The 20,657-nt window shown below is 41.3% G+C and overlaps 1 protein-coding gene across 1 annotated transcript in view; it reads right to left on the bottom strand.

The window, feature by feature from the left end:
- LOC102558997 (F-box/LRR-repeat protein 20-like) overlaps positions 1-20,657 on the bottom strand; it is an 88,520-nt gene that overhangs the window by 47,074 nt on the left and 20,789 nt on the right. Inside the window, exons 4-6 of the mRNA XM_019477979.2 lie at positions 15,393-15,562; positions 3,894-4,048; positions 3,046-3,123 (exon numbers count right to left, since the gene is read on the bottom strand). Of these exons, the coding sequence (XP_019333524.2) occupies positions 3,046-3,123; positions 3,894-4,048; positions 15,393-15,562 (403 nt within the window). The remainder of the gene's footprint in view (positions 1-3,045; positions 3,124-3,893; positions 4,049-15,392; positions 15,563-20,657) is intronic.

Raw genomic sequence — 20,657 nt, forward strand, 5'->3', positions numbered from 1 at the left:
TTTATCACTTGGTGACACCTGTGTTGTTATACCTTACTGCCAAAATATCTAATGTAAAAGAAACCCTTCTTGTTTGCATTGCCCCAGCGTGACTTTCAAACAGATGCATAGTCTATACCCGATATTTCCTTTTTTAACAAAATAGCAGCATTCAGAAAGTTATTAATAAAAAATACCTGAAAACATCTCATTCTTTTAGGAAGTGGTTTTACTTGTACAAACTTCATTTTTACTGTTACACTTAAGTCTTTCTCTTCCTATCTTCCTACCTCTTCTTATTCCACAGAATTTGACCTGTTGTTATCTAAGGCCTTAATTGCGGTATTTAATGCATATTCCTTCACTGAAAATATGTAATTAGTTTTGAATTAAGGTTGCTTTCCTGGGTATGAAAAACTCAAATTGTACAAAACAAGGAACAAAGCAATTCAGTCTTTCCACCTCTTTCCTGTGTCCATGTGATTTAGACATATATAATATAGTCAGAGTGAAAGATCCATGTTAGCTGTTTAGCAGCGAGCATAGTCAGCAATACAAAGGAGAAAAATAACCTACTGGAGTGAGTACATACTAGGGGGATTAAACTTCTGCAACACTGATTTATCTCATGTGACCTACCACTTATTGGCAATCTTGTGGATTGGTCTACACTTGCTGGCATTGCTATATCAGTTAAGTGACATGGCACTTCTACCCAAAGCATATATGGCAGTGGTTTTCAACCTTTTAAGATTTAAGACACCCCTCAGAAAATGCCAGCTCTTAGTTTTCACTAGTTTCTGACTACAGAAAGATAGTAAAGTAACCTGCCTGAGCAAAGGGACAGAAATTCAACATAAACTGGTATACGTGATCAGAAACTGGTTCAAATCTGTAACACAACAGAAGTTCAATGCACATATACGGTTTCAGTAAGAGCAGGTCATGTCAGACCAACCTGACTGCCTTTTACAATCAGGTCACAAAAGCATTGGATGCAGGTGTCGCCATGGATGTAGTCTTTCTGGACTTCAGCAAGGCCTTTGACACTGTCGACCACCCCATCCTCATTAAAAAAACTAGGCGACTGTGGCATCGATGCCTATACAGTCAAATGGATTGCAAATTGCCTGAAGGTTCGTACTCAGAGTGTGGTGGTGGACGGGTCATATTCAACCTGGGGGGAAGTGGGCAACGGAGTCCCCCAGGGCTCGGTCCCTGGGCCCGCACTGTTTAATTTCATTATCAGCAATTTGGACGACAGGGTGAAAAGCAACTTGTTCAAATTTGCTGATGATACCAAAATTTGGGGTGAGGTGGGCACACTAGTAGGGAGGGAAAGACTGCAGAAAGACCTGGATAGGTTGCAAGGGTGGGCTAACAAAAACAGGATGCGTTTCAATACGGACAAGTGCAGGGTGCTGCACTTGGGCAGTAGTAACCGGCAGCACACTTATAAGATGGGGAAACTCCCTTCTTGAGAGCATGGAGGCAGAAAGGGATCTTGGAGTCATCATTGACTCCAAGATGAACATGGGCCGACAATGCAAGGTCACGGGCGGCAGGGCTAACTGGACCCTATCGTGCATCCACAGGTGCATCTCAAGTAGAGCCAAGGAGGTGATCCTCCCCCTCTACGCGACACTGGTCAGGCCACAGCTGGAGTACTGGCACACCACTTCAAGAGGGATGTGGACAACATTGAGAGGGTCTGGAGGAGGGCCACCCGCATGATCCGGGGACAGCAGAGCAGACCCTACAATGAGAGGCTCCTGGACTTGAACCTGTTCAGCCTTCACAAGAGAAGGCTGAGGGGGGACCTTGTGGCCATTTATAAACTCACTGGGGGGACCTTGTTTCAACTAGCACCCCCCCGGGATAACAAGGAATAACGGCCACAAGTTGTTGGAAAGTAGGTTTAGATTAGACATCCGTAAGAACTACTTCACAGTTAGGGTGGCTAGGATCTGGAACTAACTTCCAAGGGAAGTGGTGCTGGCTCCTACCCCGGGGGTCTTTAAGAAGCGACTCAATGCCTACCTGGCTGGAGTCATTTGAGCCAGTTTTCCTCCTGCCCAGGCAGGGGGTCGGACTTGAAGATCTACAAGGTCCCTTCCGACCCTACTTCTATGATTCTATGATATACCACTTTCAAAGTGGTCAAAACTGAATTAAGATAAACCTGGATAGATGCAGGATCAGACTTTATTGATTTAGGTTAAATCAGTTTATTAAACTTCTGTCCCAGATCCCTTCCAGATTCAAGTTAACTCACAGTCCCCCAGCATCCCAGGATGCCTTGCACTCCCCCACAAACCCCACCTCGCGCAATGGGCAGGCTAGCCTTGGCCAAAGCTGTCTGCTCCAGTGGAACAGAGAGGTGTGCTCTAGCACCCCCTGGCTTCTGGCCAGGGGCACTGCAGGCATGTGGCTGCATTTCTGGAATCACAAGTGAATGTCTATTCACTTGCTCATTGGTTCAATCTATGCAGCTGAGATTAACCTGCGATAATTGAATCAATTCAGCCTTGGGCTTTTTGATTGTCTGTACTTAGCCAGAAAGACCACAGCAGGTCAGAATGTTTTTAACATTACAAGTTCCTATTTGAAATATCTGGGTTTATTTTGTGAGTCATATTTGCACACCTAGCAGTGCTAATATTGTGAGGCATCCCACAATACCTTTGAAAGGATTCAAGGCACCCTACAGCACTGCAGCATCCCAGTTAAGAATCAATGATCTATCTATAGATACTTTAATGTATAAAGAGTTAACTGGGAAAGGAGTATTTTGTTACTGTGTCTTACTCTGTTTTGGGGAATGGGTTTAAATTAATTATACAAACAAAAGAAATATGGCCAGTATAACCTGAGCCTCACCTAGGGAGATATCTAGTATATCTCTACTGGGTTAGTTAGTTATAATGTTTCACCCTCTTTAAATGAAGATAAATTCTGTAACACCAGGGCAGGTAGTAAAAAATAAACAACTGTTAACCATTATCAGGCCAAAAGAATCTCATGGTATAAGCACCCCGAACTGATCATTGCTTGAATGCAAATTACCTTTTCCCATGTTTTTCAATCAAGGCATTTACAGCATCATCTGTAATTTGGCATCCATTTGCAGAAAGGCTCTGGAGGCTGAAACATGTAAAATACTGGTTATTTCTCCACACTTTAAAAAAGTCATCCTTGGCATCTACTGCTGTGAAATGAGTTAAACCATAGATTCATTTGCTTTATTTCCTTCCTGTCACTTTGAGGTATAAAAAAGCTAGAAAATGGATGTAGGCAGACAAGGTTCTTTGGGTAAATGTAGTATCTTTTATAAGACCAACTAAATAGTTGGAAAAAATTGTTTTTTGTAAGCTTTTGGGTACAAACACCCTTCTTAATGCAGAGGAAGAGTCTACAGCAAGCATTTAACACAATATTTCTATCTAAGAGGAACTCCTTGGTGGTCCACATCCCTAATTCCTGGGAGAATCTCTGTACATACTGCCTCCATCCTCCAATATAAATACCAGGAGGGAAAATGATGGGGACAGGAAGCAAACTGACTGAGCTAGGTTCTGTTACAGCTATGTTCCCATGATCAGTGGCACAACTTAGAGTTGCTAGGAAGAAACTCTAATTCTCACCGGGGTGTGGCTGAACCCAAGAACCAGGGAGCTGAAACTGGAAGTCACTCTCCAGCCCTATTCCTCTTCCCTACTTACACATTGAACAGAGGTTGGACGCTGGAATCAAACCTGATAAATAGAATTAATTTTATAATTTGTTTTGTGCCAATAAATGGATCCAGGCATGAAACATATTTGTATAGCTTAACCACGTGAGACTGAATAAGCATTTCTTTTCTTGAAAAGAAACACATCTTCTTTACTCTAAAATCTTCTTTAAATGTTTACCTTACAGAAGCTTCTGCCAGAGCAATAATTCCTAAATCAGTGGCTCCTGTCCAGCTTATATCCACAGAGGTCAGCTTGTTGCAAAAGGTGCTTGCATGGTATAAAATTATGTCCCCTCTCAGTGTAGGACCACTGCAGCTTGTTATATTCAATTCCTGGATGTGAAAAAAATAAAACAGCAGTGGATGAATAATCTTAACTGAGTGCAAAGTGTAGAAGTTTACTTTCCAAACAACAAAGATGGACAAAGATGTGCTTTCCCTCACTGTTCTTATTCACTTTAACTTCTCATCTTTATACATGCTAACACATGCACATTTCTATGCTAATTTTATGATATCGAGGCTCAGGTTCTTAATGGATCTCAAGCTCACCAGCAATATAAACATATGCACTGATTTGAAAATACAAATGTGGATTCTTGAATGTCTGAATGGATTCCCCAAAATATTTTTGTTAAATCTTTACGGTATACCTTAGCAACTAAGGGCTCAGCTTTCTGATGTGCTGAACACCATCCATTTTAACTAACATTGGCTAACTTCGGGCTCACTAATTTCAAAGCGAGTTGAGGATACTTGGCACTTTTCAGGGTTGGGCTCTCAGTCGCCAAGGGCAAGACCAATTCCTTCTGCAGGTTTTTTTCAATAGCACTAAACTAGTCTTTTCAAATAGCATATAAGAGATCACATTTGATTCCTTAATTGCTATATAAGCAGAACAATTCCTTACAGGAAATAGATTTATGGATTAAAGTGCAGTATTGTTAACTTTAAATGTTCAAAAATAATGAGACAGGCTCCAACATAACATGAGATTGGTTTAAAAATAATAACATTTTAAAAACCTGTTAGGTTCTTTTAAATTACTCTCTTGCTTTTTCAGCCTTCAGGGTTTATTTATCTATTTATTTATTTATTTATGTTTGGCAATGATAAGGCCCACAGATTTACTTTTCTGATATGCTTAAATAATCACACAACTCCAGGAACTGGGTTGAAGAATAATAAACAACAAACATGGTAAGACTTGCAATAAAATCCCAAATATTTTCAAATTTATTGTGATGGACTGGTGTATGCTTCTTTATGTTCATACCAGTCTACCACTCTTTTTTGATTTATGAATGTCATTTGGATTGTAAATTTCTTCACTTTTGCCTTTTAATTCCCATTCGACTGGTACAGGCAGCATATCTGCCCACTAGCATAGCATTAACAATGGAGAACAATCAAGAGCTATCACTAGATAATCTTCCATTCAGATAAGGGCACTCTAGGAAAATAAACTGGCTAGAGCTCCAGTTTTCCCAGTCTGGAGTTCAGGTGGGTTCTAACCAAGCAACAAATTAACTAGTGTGGAACTTGAAGCTTCCCAGGGCAGGGTCACATATAGCTCCCTCTAACCAAGTAGAACTGGAAGGCAGGAGTAGTCAGAAGAAGGAGAAAAGGTTGGTTGCTGAAAAATGTGTCCAAAACTCTAACGACTCTAAAAAAAAAAAAAATTCTTTTTTATTTCATTCTGCCTTCCCAAAAAACAAGGCGTGTGTGTTATTTGGGAGCCTGTGATAGGCAAGAAAATAAGGTATTATAATTCCCTCTTACCATTCTTTACTCATACACACGCATGTTCCGCTTAAGGTGTTATTAACCAGTTAACCACATTTTAATCTGTAACCCAGCCACATGCTCAATCACGTGATAAAGTGAGGAATAAGCCACAAAGCTATTCCACAAAAAATGTGTAATAACTTTGTGGCTTATTCCTATTATGCCATTAACTGAATGTGTGACCAGATGTGCCCTCGAGCATGGGAGCCCACAGCTGATGGGGCTCCTAGCTGTGGGATTACATGAGCCCACATCTGATCTGGGGGCATATGGTGTGTGGCTGGGAATCCAGATAAACTGCAGGCTCCCATTTGTCAGCTCAGGGGGCTTCCAGCCATGGAAGTACTTCCAGCTACTTGCTGGAGTAGAGGGAGCCTGGGATCATGAACTTGGACAATTCCTGTGCTGGCAGTAAAGCTTGAGGGGCTCTAATGCGCTATCCCACACTCATGCTTCCTGTTGTATAAATAGTTTTTGAAATTTGTAACTATTTCAGAAACAACCCAGGGTTCTGATGCCAAAAATCAGCTGCAAGGAGAGTGGGGTGTAGGGGAAGCTGAGGAACTCTGGCCTCCTAAAACCTGGTAACTCCAATCCTGGTGCTTTCCTGCCTTGCAAGGCGCTTAAAAATGCTGGGTTTGCGGGAGCAGGACCAAACACGTGTTCTTTAGACCACAAGAATCCTGTGATGGAGGAGAGGTTCCCTAGTCCTGGGGCCCCAATGTCCCGGGACTCCTAAAAGCCATGCATACAGCTGGGCTGTCTGAGGGTGGGACTGACAATCAGCTGACTGTCAGACTCAGCCCTGACAGCCCCAGGTCTGAAACCTGTGAGAGGCTGAGAACAGTCCTGAGCCCAAGACAGAGATGTCCCCTGCCCAGTCTGCAGGATTGGGCTGAGGGGCAGCTCAACATTGGCATGATTGAGATTGAAGGAATCTTTTGTCCCAAAATTTATGGCAGGAGGTGCAATGTTTGGGATAGGACATAAAATTCCTCTGATCCAAATAGCTTTTTAGTGTTTTAATGCTTGCTAGGGGCCTCAGCAACAACTAATAAGCAATACTGTTATTTACTTAAGTTTTAAAATAAATTCAAACCTTCTGATGCTAATAAATACATCCTATGACTTTGCATTAGAAAAGTAGATTTGTTTCTATTCATTGATCTGAAACTTGTGGGAATGGGCATTATAATTAAGTGGTTATGGCACAAAAGGTGAATTGGTACAGAAATTAAATGAATTAGTTCCATCAATCTTCTCTGCTTTAAAATGGCATAAATATCGGAACACAATGTTTTCATTACAGAACATATGGCAGCAGTCCAGCTATAGTTATTTCTCTGAAGAAAACCATTTATTTCATGTCAGCTGACATTTTATTTATGAGCTACTTATTTTTCCTTCATAGTTGTATTTGTTTATGTTTGTTTCCAAAGGATTTATTTGTGTTATTTGGATGGTCTGATGCATGGTGGGCATTTTGTGCATATAAATACACACAGAGCATCATGTAATCTACACATACAAACCTATAAATATATAACTAGAGATGAAAAAGTGACTTAAATGTGAGGTGCAATGTTTGTTTGGTTTGCTCATTTTATATTATAAATAGCATATACATATGATAAAAACGATTAACTATATTTTAATTATTTTATTATGTGAGATATTTTGAAAAATACAATCATGAATTTTCACTCTTTTGCACTTGGTCATCTAAATCAGTTTGCAACCTTGAAGATGTGTTGTGTGAGGATTCAAATTCAGATTCTTATTTAAACATGATTAATTTGTAGCAATTTAGCCATTTCCAGAGACATGAGTCTTGTGTATCAGCCTCCCTGCACTTTAAAATAGTGGCAGGAGCATTTTAACTAAAGCTCATTAGATATCTAATAAAAATAAACAACAAATTTTGATAACTATGAAAATCAAGCCATTATATGAATAAGAAGACATCAACTTTTATATCTATATAATTCTATATTTTTCCCTTTTTACAGGACTGGCATGGGACTTACCATGATGACAGTCATAAGGATTATGAATGTCATGATCATGCTTCTTATTAATGAATGAATGTCATGACCACACTTCAGCATGGTCATAGGACTGGAGTTGGGCCTGATAAATCTCCAGTCAAAACTGGCATAAATCAAAACTCATTCTGTGAGATAACAGAAAATGGACACATTCTGTGTCCACCTTATGTAGTGATCTTTTTGCTAAATCAGTCAGCAAACCTAACTATATTTTTGGATTCTAATATATATCTTTGTCTGATACTCATTTATCTATCTGTTCCCTCATCATAATTTCATCAATATGTCAAAACCTAACTCCCTGGAAAGAACAGGTCATATTCCATTCTAGCTTACAAACTTCCTTCTTCAGATATTGGTTTTTACACTTTTTTATGTAGATATAATATGGGACCCAGACCTTCATTGATACCTGAAGACCACAAGGAAACCTTTTCACCATCCTCTGTTAGAAAAACATTATGGATAAAAAAACAGCACATGCAGCATCTGATGAAAGGTGTTGCCTACAAAAGCTTATGCCTTTCTGAATGAGTTAGACTCTAAGGGTATTTTTACACATGCTCTAGGAGTAGGGGGAGATGCTTTAATTAGAGAAACTCCAAGAGCGCCCACAGAGTCTTGTGTATCATTCTCCCTGCACTTCAAAATGGTGGCAGGGGCATTTTAACTAAAGCTCATTAGATATCTAATTAAAGTGCCCACAGCATCTCATGTATCAGGGTCCCCATGACTCAAAATGGCAGCAGGGGCTCTTTAACTAAAGCTCATTGAGTTAAAAATTTTAAAGTGCAGGGACACTGATACATGAGATGCAGAGGCTGGCTCCAGCAGGCTCGATGAATTGATTCTGCTCCGACACACTTTAATTACAGTGCATTGGACTGGCCTTCCCGCACATCTACAGGCACCCTAAGGTGCCTTCCTCCCTTGCCCTCTGCCTGAATTAAAATATTACACTTACTCTTCGTGAGCAGAAATCAACATGACAAATTTACTTTTACATTATCACTTCTACAGTTATTACTCTTAAGAAGAACTACATAAGTTCAGCACTTGGAATAAAGAAGGGATATGCTCTGGTTTATTTATATAAAAATGTTTATATTATTTTTATGTGATGATATGGGCTCCTTCGGTGATTATTTTCCATGAGATTTTTTAGACTTCCATACAAAGAACTGAGAATCATCAAGTCATAAGTGGATGTGCTGCTTAGAAAATAGCATTTTTACTACAAAACAAATTATTCTTATGTACCTTTCTTTAATCTTTTCCTTAAAATTTTAAAATAAATATCTATAAACTGTTGGATCACTAATATTTACAGAAGCAAAAGCAATCAACTAGTTGATATAAAAACATACTAAAAAGAAGTACATATATGATAAGACGCATTAGAAAAAGCTCACTAATTTAGACCAAAGCTATTAGCAGACACTAAATCAATAAATATAAAGCAGCTCTGGAAAGAAGCCAGTGTAGTTTAATTGAGCATTATTTTTTGTAGGAAAAAGCACAGAATTAAGGGTACTTGTACAAACTTAATTTGGGCCTTCTGTGCATACATTATAATGGAGTCTTCGACTACTAGGTCACAAATTGTTCTTTCCACGGCTTCTTACTTCATTTAGTGCACAGCACTGGGCAGCTCTTCAATATTTTGTTTCATCTTCATTGTTCAATGTGTGGCCCCAGGCCTTGTTTACTGTACATTACTCAAACCCTACTCTAAAGCCAGAAATAGTTTGATCCTGAGCTTTTCTATATTATCTGAGTGCTTCGCAGCTATTAACTACTGTATTTACTTGAATCCAAGAAAAGGTTTTTCCTCTGTTTAACATGGGGAATAAAGATCCTCATCTTGGATTTGAGTACAAGGTGGAGCTGCCCCAGGATCAGGGCTAGAGTTACAGCTGCTGCCTGACACCTCAGTGCCCCTTCCATCTCTCACCCCACACAACCTCTACACCCCATGCCCCCTGCCACCTTTGCCCCACACCTGCTTGTTGTCTCTTCCCTTCTCCTTCCACTCTGAAGCTTCTGCTCCCTGCCTTCCAGGGCCAAAGCTACCATGCTGCCACCACTGCTACAGGACTAGGCTGGGGCCAGAGCCAACACACGCTCCAAATCCCAAGCTACAGTGGGAATGGAGCTTGCCAGAGCTGCAGCCAGAGCATGGGTAAGTGGTAGCAGGGAGGGGATGAGGGCAGAGGCTGCCAGAGGTGGGGCATGGGAGGAAGAGGGAGTCAAGGCTGCAGGGGAGTAGGCAGAGGGGAGCACAGGAGACTGGGGGGGCAAGTGGTGGGGGTGGACAGGCAGCAGGGGGAGGTGTGGGAGGGCAAGAGGCAGGGGGAAAGCCCCACTGGCTGTCCTTCTACTGCCTGCCTCACAGCCACCCCAACTGCTTCCCCACACCACCTGTCCCCTCACTGCCTCCTAACCCATTGCCTCCCCCTTGCCACCTGCCCCCTACTACCTCCACACCTCCTGATCTCTACTGCCTGCCTCCTAGTGTGCCCCCATCACTGGCCCCCCTGCCACTGCTTTCCCCACTGCAGCAATGCAAGGGACATAGTTAAGATGACCCTATATTAATTAGCTCCAATACATGAAAAATTATAAGACATTTATAAATTGTCCACATATGGAATCATATTACTGGGAGGTCATCTTAAATTCAGGGTCATTTTGGATTCAGGTAAATGCAGTATCTTCAGACCCCTATGATATTAAGTATTAGTGCCTTCATTTATATAAGGGAAATTGTGGTACAGTAAAAGTAAGGTCATAACATCTCTAATAGTATACAGTAAAAGCGTTGTTATCTGGCATGAGTGGGGCAAGGGGGGGTGCCGATTATGTAAAAATTCCAGTTACCTGAGGGCAGGGGGTTTTCGGCAGGACTTGGAGCAGGGAGTGGTGGGGGTTGGTGGCGGCCACATGCAGAGTGGGAGAGAGGCAAGCAGAGTGGTGGCAGCACACGGTGGTGGGTGGCGGCAGCAGTGAGCTTTCCCCGTTGTGTGTGAGCTTCCCCTAAGCCCCCCGGGGCATCCTGACAGCCAGCCAGAAATTCCGGTTAATAGGGTGTTCTGGTTACTTAAATGCCAGCTAACACAGCTTTTACTGTATTTTCATTTTTATAGGACCTTTGTCTCATTCAGTACACAGTACAGATCTGTTCTATAAGTGAATCAAGTTTTGTAATGAGACATACTTATTTGTAGGAGACCTGTCTGATTTGTTGAAAGCATTGGAAGGTGTACAGCAAAGGACATAAGAGATTGTAGTGCATGAAGGCAAAATGTGGTCACAGATGCTTCTGCCCATTTTCCAGCTGGTGCAATCTATACATGGATTAATACATTTATATAGCTTTTCATAAAGTTCCCTAGATTTTGAAGTAACACTTGCTTATCCCCATGAAAAGAAAAATAAAGGGAATACTACCAGAATTATTGCAGAACATTTACACAGTGGATGAGCATGAAATGTAAATGAGCACAATTTTGTCTTTCAGACTTTAAAAAAAAATCTGTATAAATGATTGGTGACCGAGAGAAAAGCATTCAGTCTTACTTACCCCCTAATCTTGTTCTTATGTAAATTCATTCCACTAATAACACAGCAGAAGTACAACTTCACTCATGGTTCCTTTGCCAAATATAGTTCTAGGATATGGATTTTTCTTGAATTGCATTGGTAAACATGTCACCACAGTGAAATTTGATTAGAGGTGTATATTTTTGATAAAAGGCCAATCTGGCAGGTGCAGAATGGCCTAGGCCATATTTTTTTAAACAACCTCAAATATATTAAATAACAAAGAACCACATTTTTAAGGTCCTAGATCCTGCCTTTAATTTTGGCCTTGCAATCAAATGTACTCACAAATTATGCCATCTCAGATTTGGCCAAACTGCTGTGCTAGAGCTACATTTCTAACAGCTAGCTACAGTGTTAGTAGCTGTTTAGTTGTGGCAGCACAGACATCAGCACAGGGTTATTTATGCACAGTGCCAGAACTGTAGATATATCCTTAGTACTGAGAAATCATGTAGTTAAGCAGGAATCCTGGTCTCTTCTGATAAAAAAATCTCCAATTTTTAAAGTAAAAAGGTATTCCAAAATTCACATTTTTCCATGATTAAAATGAAACACCACTAACATAGATCTAGATACAGATACAGATATAAATTTATAGTGGTGTTTCATTTTGATCACCAAAAAATGTATATTTTGGGTTACTTCTTTTAATCAAAAAATTGGGATTTTTTTTTTTTAATCAGAGAAAACCAGGATCCCTGGTAATTAGATGTCTAACTGCATGCCCAGTTAGCTGCATTTTCAACTGCAAATTTTGACTACAATATTGGTGGCAGATTTTAAAAATATGGTCCCAAGGATTTATTAACAGTTCCTTAGTATACTTTAATTTGTTGACAGCCTTAATTTACTGGCCTTCAAAGCTCTTCAAAGCTTTTGGCTCCTTGGATAGTTTTCAGAACAGGAAACTAGGTTTACCTAAATTCTAATCTTGGTTCTGCCACTAATAATTTGGGCCTAATTTCCCTTATGACAACACTGGTATTAATCAAGAAGTCAAATGAATTCAGTAGGTGTGTCTACATATGCAATTAATGTACCTGAATGTTACTGCACGGTAAATTCAGGCCCATTTAGCTTTGTCTGGGAATGTGTCTACATGTGTGCCCTGTTAGGCGCAGATTTCCATCTAACAGGAGCAGTCAGGTCCAGGGAGGCTCCTGCCCTGCTCTGCCTCCCTGCAGCAAATGGGGGCAGCTGCAGGCTCTAGCCACAGCTGCCCTGGTGCTAGGGGCGCTCTTTAAAGGGCTGCCCCATTCATTGTTCCCTGGCCACATGGTTCTGTGGCCCAGAGCAGTCTGAAGCCTACTGGCACAGCCCTACAAGACACTGTCCCCAGAGCCTGTGCCCAGCGCACCATGGCTGCTCCTTGCCCAGGCCCCTGCAGTGATGACCAGCATTGCAGGCTTCTGCTTGCTGCTGCACTTGCCATGCTCCACAGCCATCCTGACCACCACATGGCCTTGGTGGACCACAACCTCATCTACCTCACCCTGCTGCACAATCAGGCCATCAGCTACCAGTCCCTGGGCTGCCTTCTGGACCCCAGAACAGATGCCAACAACACTGACATGGATGCCTCCATGGCTGCCATCCACAAGCTCCTGGGGCTCTGACCCTGCTACATCTGGGCCCACGCCAGCAGCTGAGACTGGTGGCACTGCATGTCCAGTGCACCGCAAAGATGACCACTGGCTGGACTCAATCTGGATGACCCAGCCCACATTCTATGAGCCCATGCAGCAGCTTAGCCTGCATCTGGAGAATCATCCTACCACCATGTGCCTCTCGCAAAAAAGAATTCTTCACCAAATTCTTTAAACATTTAAAAGTTAGTGTTTTCCAACAAAAAGAATTTGGTTTCCAGATTTCTTACCACTTGTCTTTATAAACAATAAAAAAGGCATGTCATGGCTGCTTGGTTTTTTGCTGAAAGACTAGGCTGTGGACTCTACTGACTATTTGTACTAGTCTGGAAGAACTAGAACTGACATCCCATTATGTGAAACCTGAGCCACAGCTTTCTTACCATTCAGTCATGAGAAGGAAGAGACTGAATCAGTCCCCTGAAAATTTTGTTTTAAGTAAAACTCTTCTTTAACTCCTAACATTAAACAAATGGGAGAAAACCTGTCTTTGGAAACCTAAACCTCCTTTAAATAAAAAGTCCAGAAGTTGGAATACAAGAACAATAGCTGTCTACCCAAGCCTCCAGCTTAGAATTCTCATACATTTTTCACTGGAGGCAAGGCTTTCTTAGGGTGATATCTATTATTGGACCAACTGCACAGAGGGGATAGAGTTAGATGAGCCTTTGAATAAAAAACATTCTTTTTTAGGTCTGATGCTTTTATAAAGCTTTCAACAGTTAATATGTAGAACTAACTGTGATCTGTTTTCTTGAGGTAGCCCCTCTCATTTTTTGTTTTCACTTGCTTTTAGTATTTTTGCTCCCAAAACTTCTCTCAAGTAATAAGCAAAATGTTCAGACATTTTTGTCCACTGACTATTAAATTATTTTGAGTGGAAACATTGTATATATTATTCAGTTTGCAGAGTGACACAGACACTTAATACAGAATACCACAAATGTGTGAATTTCTGTTCAAATTTTAAATCAATTATTTAGCTTTATCTTTTAAAAAAAATAAATGTTGCATTTAGGCTAGCTAGAAGGAAAGAGAGAGAAAGAGAAAGAGAGAAAGTGAGAGGGAGAAAGATGAGAGATTCTGTTCTGTAAAATGTATAAAAATGCTGTAAGCACTGAGTAGAATGACACCAGGAAGACACATGATAAATTTTGTCCATTTTATAGAGAGGTTGTACCAGCCATATGGTAGAAAGGATCATAGGTTTTATGTCATTGCTTGGCACAGATTGCTGTTTAATTTGATATGCAGAAACCTATTTTACAGGTTGAAGTTTCAAATATGTCTGTATTCCAATGACAAAGCATACTGAGTATATAAGAACACCACCAGGGTACTAGTCATAATGATATTATGGAGTTATGTGCTGGTTGACCTAATTGGCAGGAAGTGCAGCTTCACTGGTTTGTGTCAGAGAGGTAGGAACTCCATGAATCTAATAAAAGGTCCCTCTATGACTAGCTGCATGGTGTTGGGCAAGTCATTCAAACTAAAAAAATTCCCAGGCATCTTCAAAAAGTTGGTGTAAACTTCCCTATGTCCCAGTTTTGTTTTCTGCTGAGTGGGGATACCAAGGTTTAGCTGATATTAGAACAGTACTTTGAAAATATAAGGTACTATATAACTGTGAATTGCTATTAAGATAACAAAGGATACAGGATAATACTGTCTGGAAAATATGTATTACTATTATTATTTACTGTACTGCAGTCGTACCTAGTATCAGTCTCTTCTACGCTGGGCCCTACACAAATATATACAAAATGCATTTTATATATGCATTTTAAGCCCTGTTGCAAAGAGCTTAAAATCTAAATATAAAATGAGAACAAGAAAATTCAAGAAAAAGATAGGAAAAAATGAGACAATACTAGTCAGTATGATGATTTTTACATTTTAAGGTACTGTGAGAAGTTGATAAGAAGAATAGACTTTATACTGAACATAATACTACATTTAATTGCATACCATAGCTACCCTTTCCCTCAAAATTAGCCTTCTAAAGTGGTGAGTATGTATTTCAAGCAGGGAAGCTCATTTTCTGCCTAGAATAGATGTACCCCACTTTAATCCTTGCTCCACCCAAAGTTTAAAATCAACTGAAGCAGCAATGGCATTTCAGTTCTGGCAACTGAGAATCAATCGCCTTAAAAGTTCATGTTCTTCATTCCACAAGTGTTAACAACGCTCTCTCCTTCCTAATGGTCTTGATGTTCTACTAATCAAGCTAACCTTTCTTCCAGGAATCTTGCTGTCTGTTAACTACATTTGGTCTTATAGCTTCGCCTTTCGGCTGAGCAGGAAAGGTAGGGTAAGCAAGCTGAAGAGTCGGCTCTGTCCATGCTCTATGCAGCCAAAACTCTGAAAAAAATCTTCTTTTCTTCATTCTTCCTTCCCAGAAGCAAGGTGCATGTCTTATTTGGGGCATGTAAGGTGTTTCTTTACTAGGAAGTTAGTTTTTATACAGTCTGCACTTGCATTAGAGCATGGAATTGACATATTTTTAAATATATAATATATCAGTATTGAATTCAAATTACAATTCTGACAAAGTAACACTCAAACCTAAACGTAAACTGACATTACCTTAAGAGACTCTTTGCAGTGCTGAAAGAACTGCTTTAACCCCTCCTCAGTAATCCTCCAGGTTTCATCATGGCAATGGTACAGAGAAAAACACTGTGGATGATGGAGCCCAAGTCTGATCAGCCACTCATCATTTAAGCAATGGCAGTCTACAATATGAATCTGCCCCCCTGCAAAAGAAAGCAAAATTACCAAAAGAGTCAAACACATTGAAATGAAAAGTAGGACTGGAAGGAACCTCAAAAGGATAAACCTATTGTTTTATTGTTTTAAAAAAGTATAGGGTATACTGGTTTCTCTATGAATCTCATTTGAAAAAAAGCATTCCAGGATAGCATTTTTTCATTAATAAAGTCAGTAAAGTTCATCTTTCAAAAAACAACTTAGTCTGAACTGAAAATATATCTGAAATTTCTACACTGAATAATTATTAAGCCAATGTTCTTCTAGCAGAATGTATAAAATCACTTAAGTGTTACCATGACTTGCTGAGCTTTATTCCCTAGTATGAGATGTGAATTAGTTTACATAAGTTAACACTGAGGGTGTAGACAAAAATGACAGTTTTCACCTGATTTGGCCACAGAAAGCGATCTACAGCCACAACCAAACACAAGTGCACAGCTGCAGACCACTTAAAAATGGCCAATCAGGCAAAAATCTTAACCCTCATTTCATGAGAGGTCAGATGAAGATGTTTAAAAAAAAAGCATCTTCTGTAACCTGCCTCCCAACCTGTTGCTATTTTCAGAATGGCAGGGGGGAAAGGGAGCAGAGGGTGTTTAGTTTGGAAGGTTTTCAACCCCCGCATGACCCCCATGTTGGGGGCCTCCAATACACCTACCCTACCCTCCAGCATCTGCTGGGAAACCCCTAGAATGAGCTCCCTCTCCTCCCTTTTCCCCCTCCCATTCTGAAACAGGAACAAGCTGGGAGAGAGGACGGGCTATTGCTAAGGAAAACTGGCTACAGGCTTGCAGCCAGCAGCTAGATTTCCCTCCCCCTGGAACCAACAGTGAACTTGTGTTTGGTTTGGGGGATCATTGTAACTCAGGACACTTCCTGCAAAGCATTTTCAGCTACAGCAGGGAGCTACACTTCTGTCTGTACCCTGACAGCCACGTAGCCAAGAGCTTCAAGAAAGCAAGGAGTTAAGTGTTATTTCACTTACAATATCAATATAATCGGATTTTACTATAAAAATAGAGAGCCAGATTCTGAAGTAACCGGGTAATTTGCTGACGTAAAGTTTAAATGGTAGATCTATGGCAGTTCATAACAGCCCAACACAAGCTAACTCCTTTGTGTACCTCATTATGATGGATAAAGATGAATTATTTCCTGCAATGGAAGCTGGGGGTCACATAGCTATCACAACTGGATTATATTCATTATTTGCAGACAAAAGACAGTCCCAACCAATAATTATCAAAAGGACTAAATTCCCCAAAGCTGAAAATTAACAAAAATGATTAGGAGGAAACATTTAGATGATAACAAATGAAAGAAAACCTGGCTTTCTACAAGAATTCATTAAGTTTAAAAAAACCCAGAATTCCACATTTGGCTTTCAATAAAAGTCCATCTTACTTCTGTGGTGCAGTGAAGGAATCAGTTCTAAGTAAAAAAGCAACATATATGACAAAAGAAGATAGAAATAGGAATAAACTATAAATTTCAAAGTGCAGGAAATGAGCAAGGGAAACTAAAGACATTTAAACTAAATCCATGGTTCAGAGACAAAGGAAAATAATGAGGAATGTTTTTAAGTATATTATAAACAAGAGAAATAAAACCAATGATACAGCCAGTTCTATACGGAAACGTTAAAAGGCATACATTTTCAATGGAATGCTTGCCATACAGTGCAGGAAAGCAGCCTGGAAAGAATTACTCTGAATTTAGGGGGAAGAGCAATTCAACATGAGCTCCCAGTGCTATGATGTGGCCAACAGAATTAATGCAATCTTTGCATGTATAAAAAAAGGGAGCCATGGGTAGCAGCAAGGATGTGATTTTATGATAGCAGTATGTGGCACTGATTAATACAATACAGCCACATTTTCAAAATGGTTGTTGAAAAACAGAAGAGGGTGCAAAAAAAGAAACACAGAAATATTCAAGGGCTGGAGAAAAAGCCTAATAAAGAAACACTCAAAGATCTCCAACTGTTTAGCTCATAAAAAAGACTCAGAGTCACTTGATTACAGTACATAAATGCCATCAGAGAGAGAAATTGCCACTTACTAAAGGGGTCTTTAATGTAGCAGAGAAAAGCACAAACAAAAATTAATGGCTGGGAGCTAAAGCCAGACAAATTCAAATTAGAAAGCAGGCACAAATTTTCAAGTGAGTATGATTAGCCATGGAAAATCTGTTAAGGGGAGCTGCTGATGCTCCATCTCCTGATGCCTTCTAATTAAGTCAGAGGTTTAGACAAAGGAGTTGGGCACCACGCTGGGGTGCTTCTGCACTACTTAGAAGCCTGAGTTTAGGTTCCAAATTAGGTTCTTCAGTTTAGGTTCCTTTTACAATCTAAAACATAGGCACCAGATGAATCTAGATACCTACAGTGTTCTGCAGCCGCTGCAGTGGGATATCCTAGATCGGTTTTTTGTGCCTTTAGGTGCCTAAATTCTGCTTAAGTCCCATCTAGGCTCCCATCTTATTCTGTCCTTTGTCATTAGAATGTAAAATCAACTACATGATTCAGGTTCATCTTCACTGCATTTACAAAGAATAGATACTAAGATTTATTTCCCTAAACAGAGCAGAAAGTTTCCTTACTGATAGTTTCCAAGGGCCCCTCAACATGGGCACAGAAATGTGTGATGAGATCTAATGCACGATCAAATCAATCACACCTCCTGCTATACCACATGTTCATGACAGGAGGTGCAACTGTGTGGATCGTGCTTTAGATCCCAATGCCTTATTGCCAGTGCAGGAGGAGCCTGATCCCAGGCTCCCCCTGCACCAGGAAGAAGCAACCTCCCCCAGATGGGAGCCCAGGTTAGCTGACTGGGCCCCCAGCCATGGGGGCCCACCATGCACTCTCACAGCTGGAAGCTGCATCAGCTGCCCCAGGCTCCCAGCTGCAGGAGCACCCAGGGGTCCCCATGGCAGTTGCTGTAATCTCCCAGCCATAGGTAGGGCTTTACACACGCCTGCAGCTGTTGCTATCTCCCAGCCACAGGGATGTATGAGGCAAACATTCATTAATGGCATGATAGGAAGCAGCTACAAAGTTACTATACATATTTTGTGGAATAACTTTGTAACTTCTTTTTATCAGCCATTAATTGATTGAAGGTGTGGCTGGGTGACCACTTAAACTGTGATTAACTGGTTAATCATGCCTTAATTGTAACATGTGGATGAGGCCCAAGCATAGGCAGAGGAAGGAGTGAGGCTAACAGAGCTTAGCCCCCCACAAACTCAGGACAGCAGTAGGGCCACAAGGCAGCCTGGCCACAGGCTTTCGGCAACTGCAGCAGTGGTGGGCAGGGAGAGGAAGTGGGACTGGGCTGGGGCAAGCGCTGCACGGCTGGCAGGGTGCAGGACTGAGCCTTGAGTGACTTGTGCAGGAAGTGAAACTCCTGCTGCTATGTGTACCCCGGGAGGCACGGTGGGCATGTGCCCCTGGATCTGCAAGGGGTGGGGTGGCTGCCACTGTAGGCTGAGGCCAGGGCTGCGCTGGGCTCTTCCCCATGTTGGAGGGAGAGGGCTGAGCCGGGCTGTGCTTGGGGCAGGCAGCAGCGCTGGAAGGGAGGTACAGGGGGGACTGCAGCCACCCCAAAATTCACCATAGCCACTGCTCCCAGAACTGCCACTGCCCACCCCAAGTGCAGAAGAGCCCAGTGCAGCCCCAACCCTAGCCCACAGTGGCTGCCCACCCTGCCCCATGCACATATCTGGTGGACATGACCCCTATGGCTCCCAGAGTGCGCACAGCAGCAGGGCTGCCACCCCCTCCCTGTGCCAGGTGCCACCTGGACAACCTGCTCACAACTCTATCCTATGCCCCACCCCAGCTGTGCAGTGCCTGCCCCAAGCCCTGCCCCAGCCCCAGTCCCACTCCCCCCTTTACTGCTCAGGCTTCGATCTGCCCCCCCCATGGCCATTTCCCCTCCCCCCCTGCTGACTTACCCACTGGGGGGGTGTGCACATACATGCGTGCACGCTCAGCCCCCCAAAATAATTTTTTCTTCCTCCACCTATGGGCCCAAGACTATCTTTCCAATGACATCTGTGTCCTACAATGTTCTCTCTCTGTTCTCTCATATCTGCTTCTTTCACCTGCTGTTCCTCACACATACAGTGTGCGCATCTACACAAGACGCTAACTATGCAGTAGCCTAATAATACTATGTAGTAGCATGTCACAGCACAGACAGTGCTAATATGCTACTGCGCAATATTATTCGGCTACTGAGCAGTAGCATCACTTAACTGCAGTTATGTGCATTTACTTAGTAATGGCTAACACAAGTACTAAATAAATGCGCAGTAACCATTGCACAGGAGTGTCTTATGTAGATGCACCCAGTTGGCCAAGTAAATTCCTAACTCCTGCATATACAACCAGTCGCAGGATAATTACTCATACCACATATCTTATTCCTAATCAGTTTCTGCTATCAGAACAACTGTCATGGGTTGTAGCTTCTAATATTTCCAGCTATTTTACTTTCCCAAAAGATTTAATAGCTACTCCTATTCAGCCTGAAAGAAAGGTAGTTAACCTTAAGTTTTAATGAGATATGGGATTGTCTTGCCTGCACTTATTAACATTTCCAGGATAATAGCACATAACACACAAGGGCATTGTTGCTTTTGTCAAACCAATGCAGAAATATGAAGATTTTTCTTCTGTTTAGGGGACATTTAGTAGAAACAGGAATATCTAAGTTATGCTTAGTTATAAAAATGTTTCACACAATCAAGCAGAGCCTCACTTTGACAGGGGCTAAGCACCCATAGCTCCCACTGATGTCAACAGGAGTTGAGGGTGCTCAGCGTTTTGCATATTCAATGATTTAACAGCTTGGGCCTGAATCTGATTCCACATAGGCTTGTGGACAGCTAATCTTCTCTTTCAGTAAGGTGACTCCTAATTTGTAACAGCATAAGAAAAGACTTAGACCCTTTATTGGTATGGAATAGATTTTTGTCCGGGTAAAAATATATCCATCAAAACTATAATGGATATGTTTGCTATTATTATTATCAACTTCTTAAAAGCTTTATCAAAAAGCAGACCTA

The sequence above is a fragment of the Alligator mississippiensis genome, chromosome 3 (assembly GCF_030867095.1).
Source record: "Alligator mississippiensis isolate rAllMis1 chromosome 3, rAllMis1, whole genome shotgun sequence".
NCBI lineage: Eukaryota > Metazoa > Chordata > Crocodylia > Alligatoridae > Alligator > Alligator mississippiensis.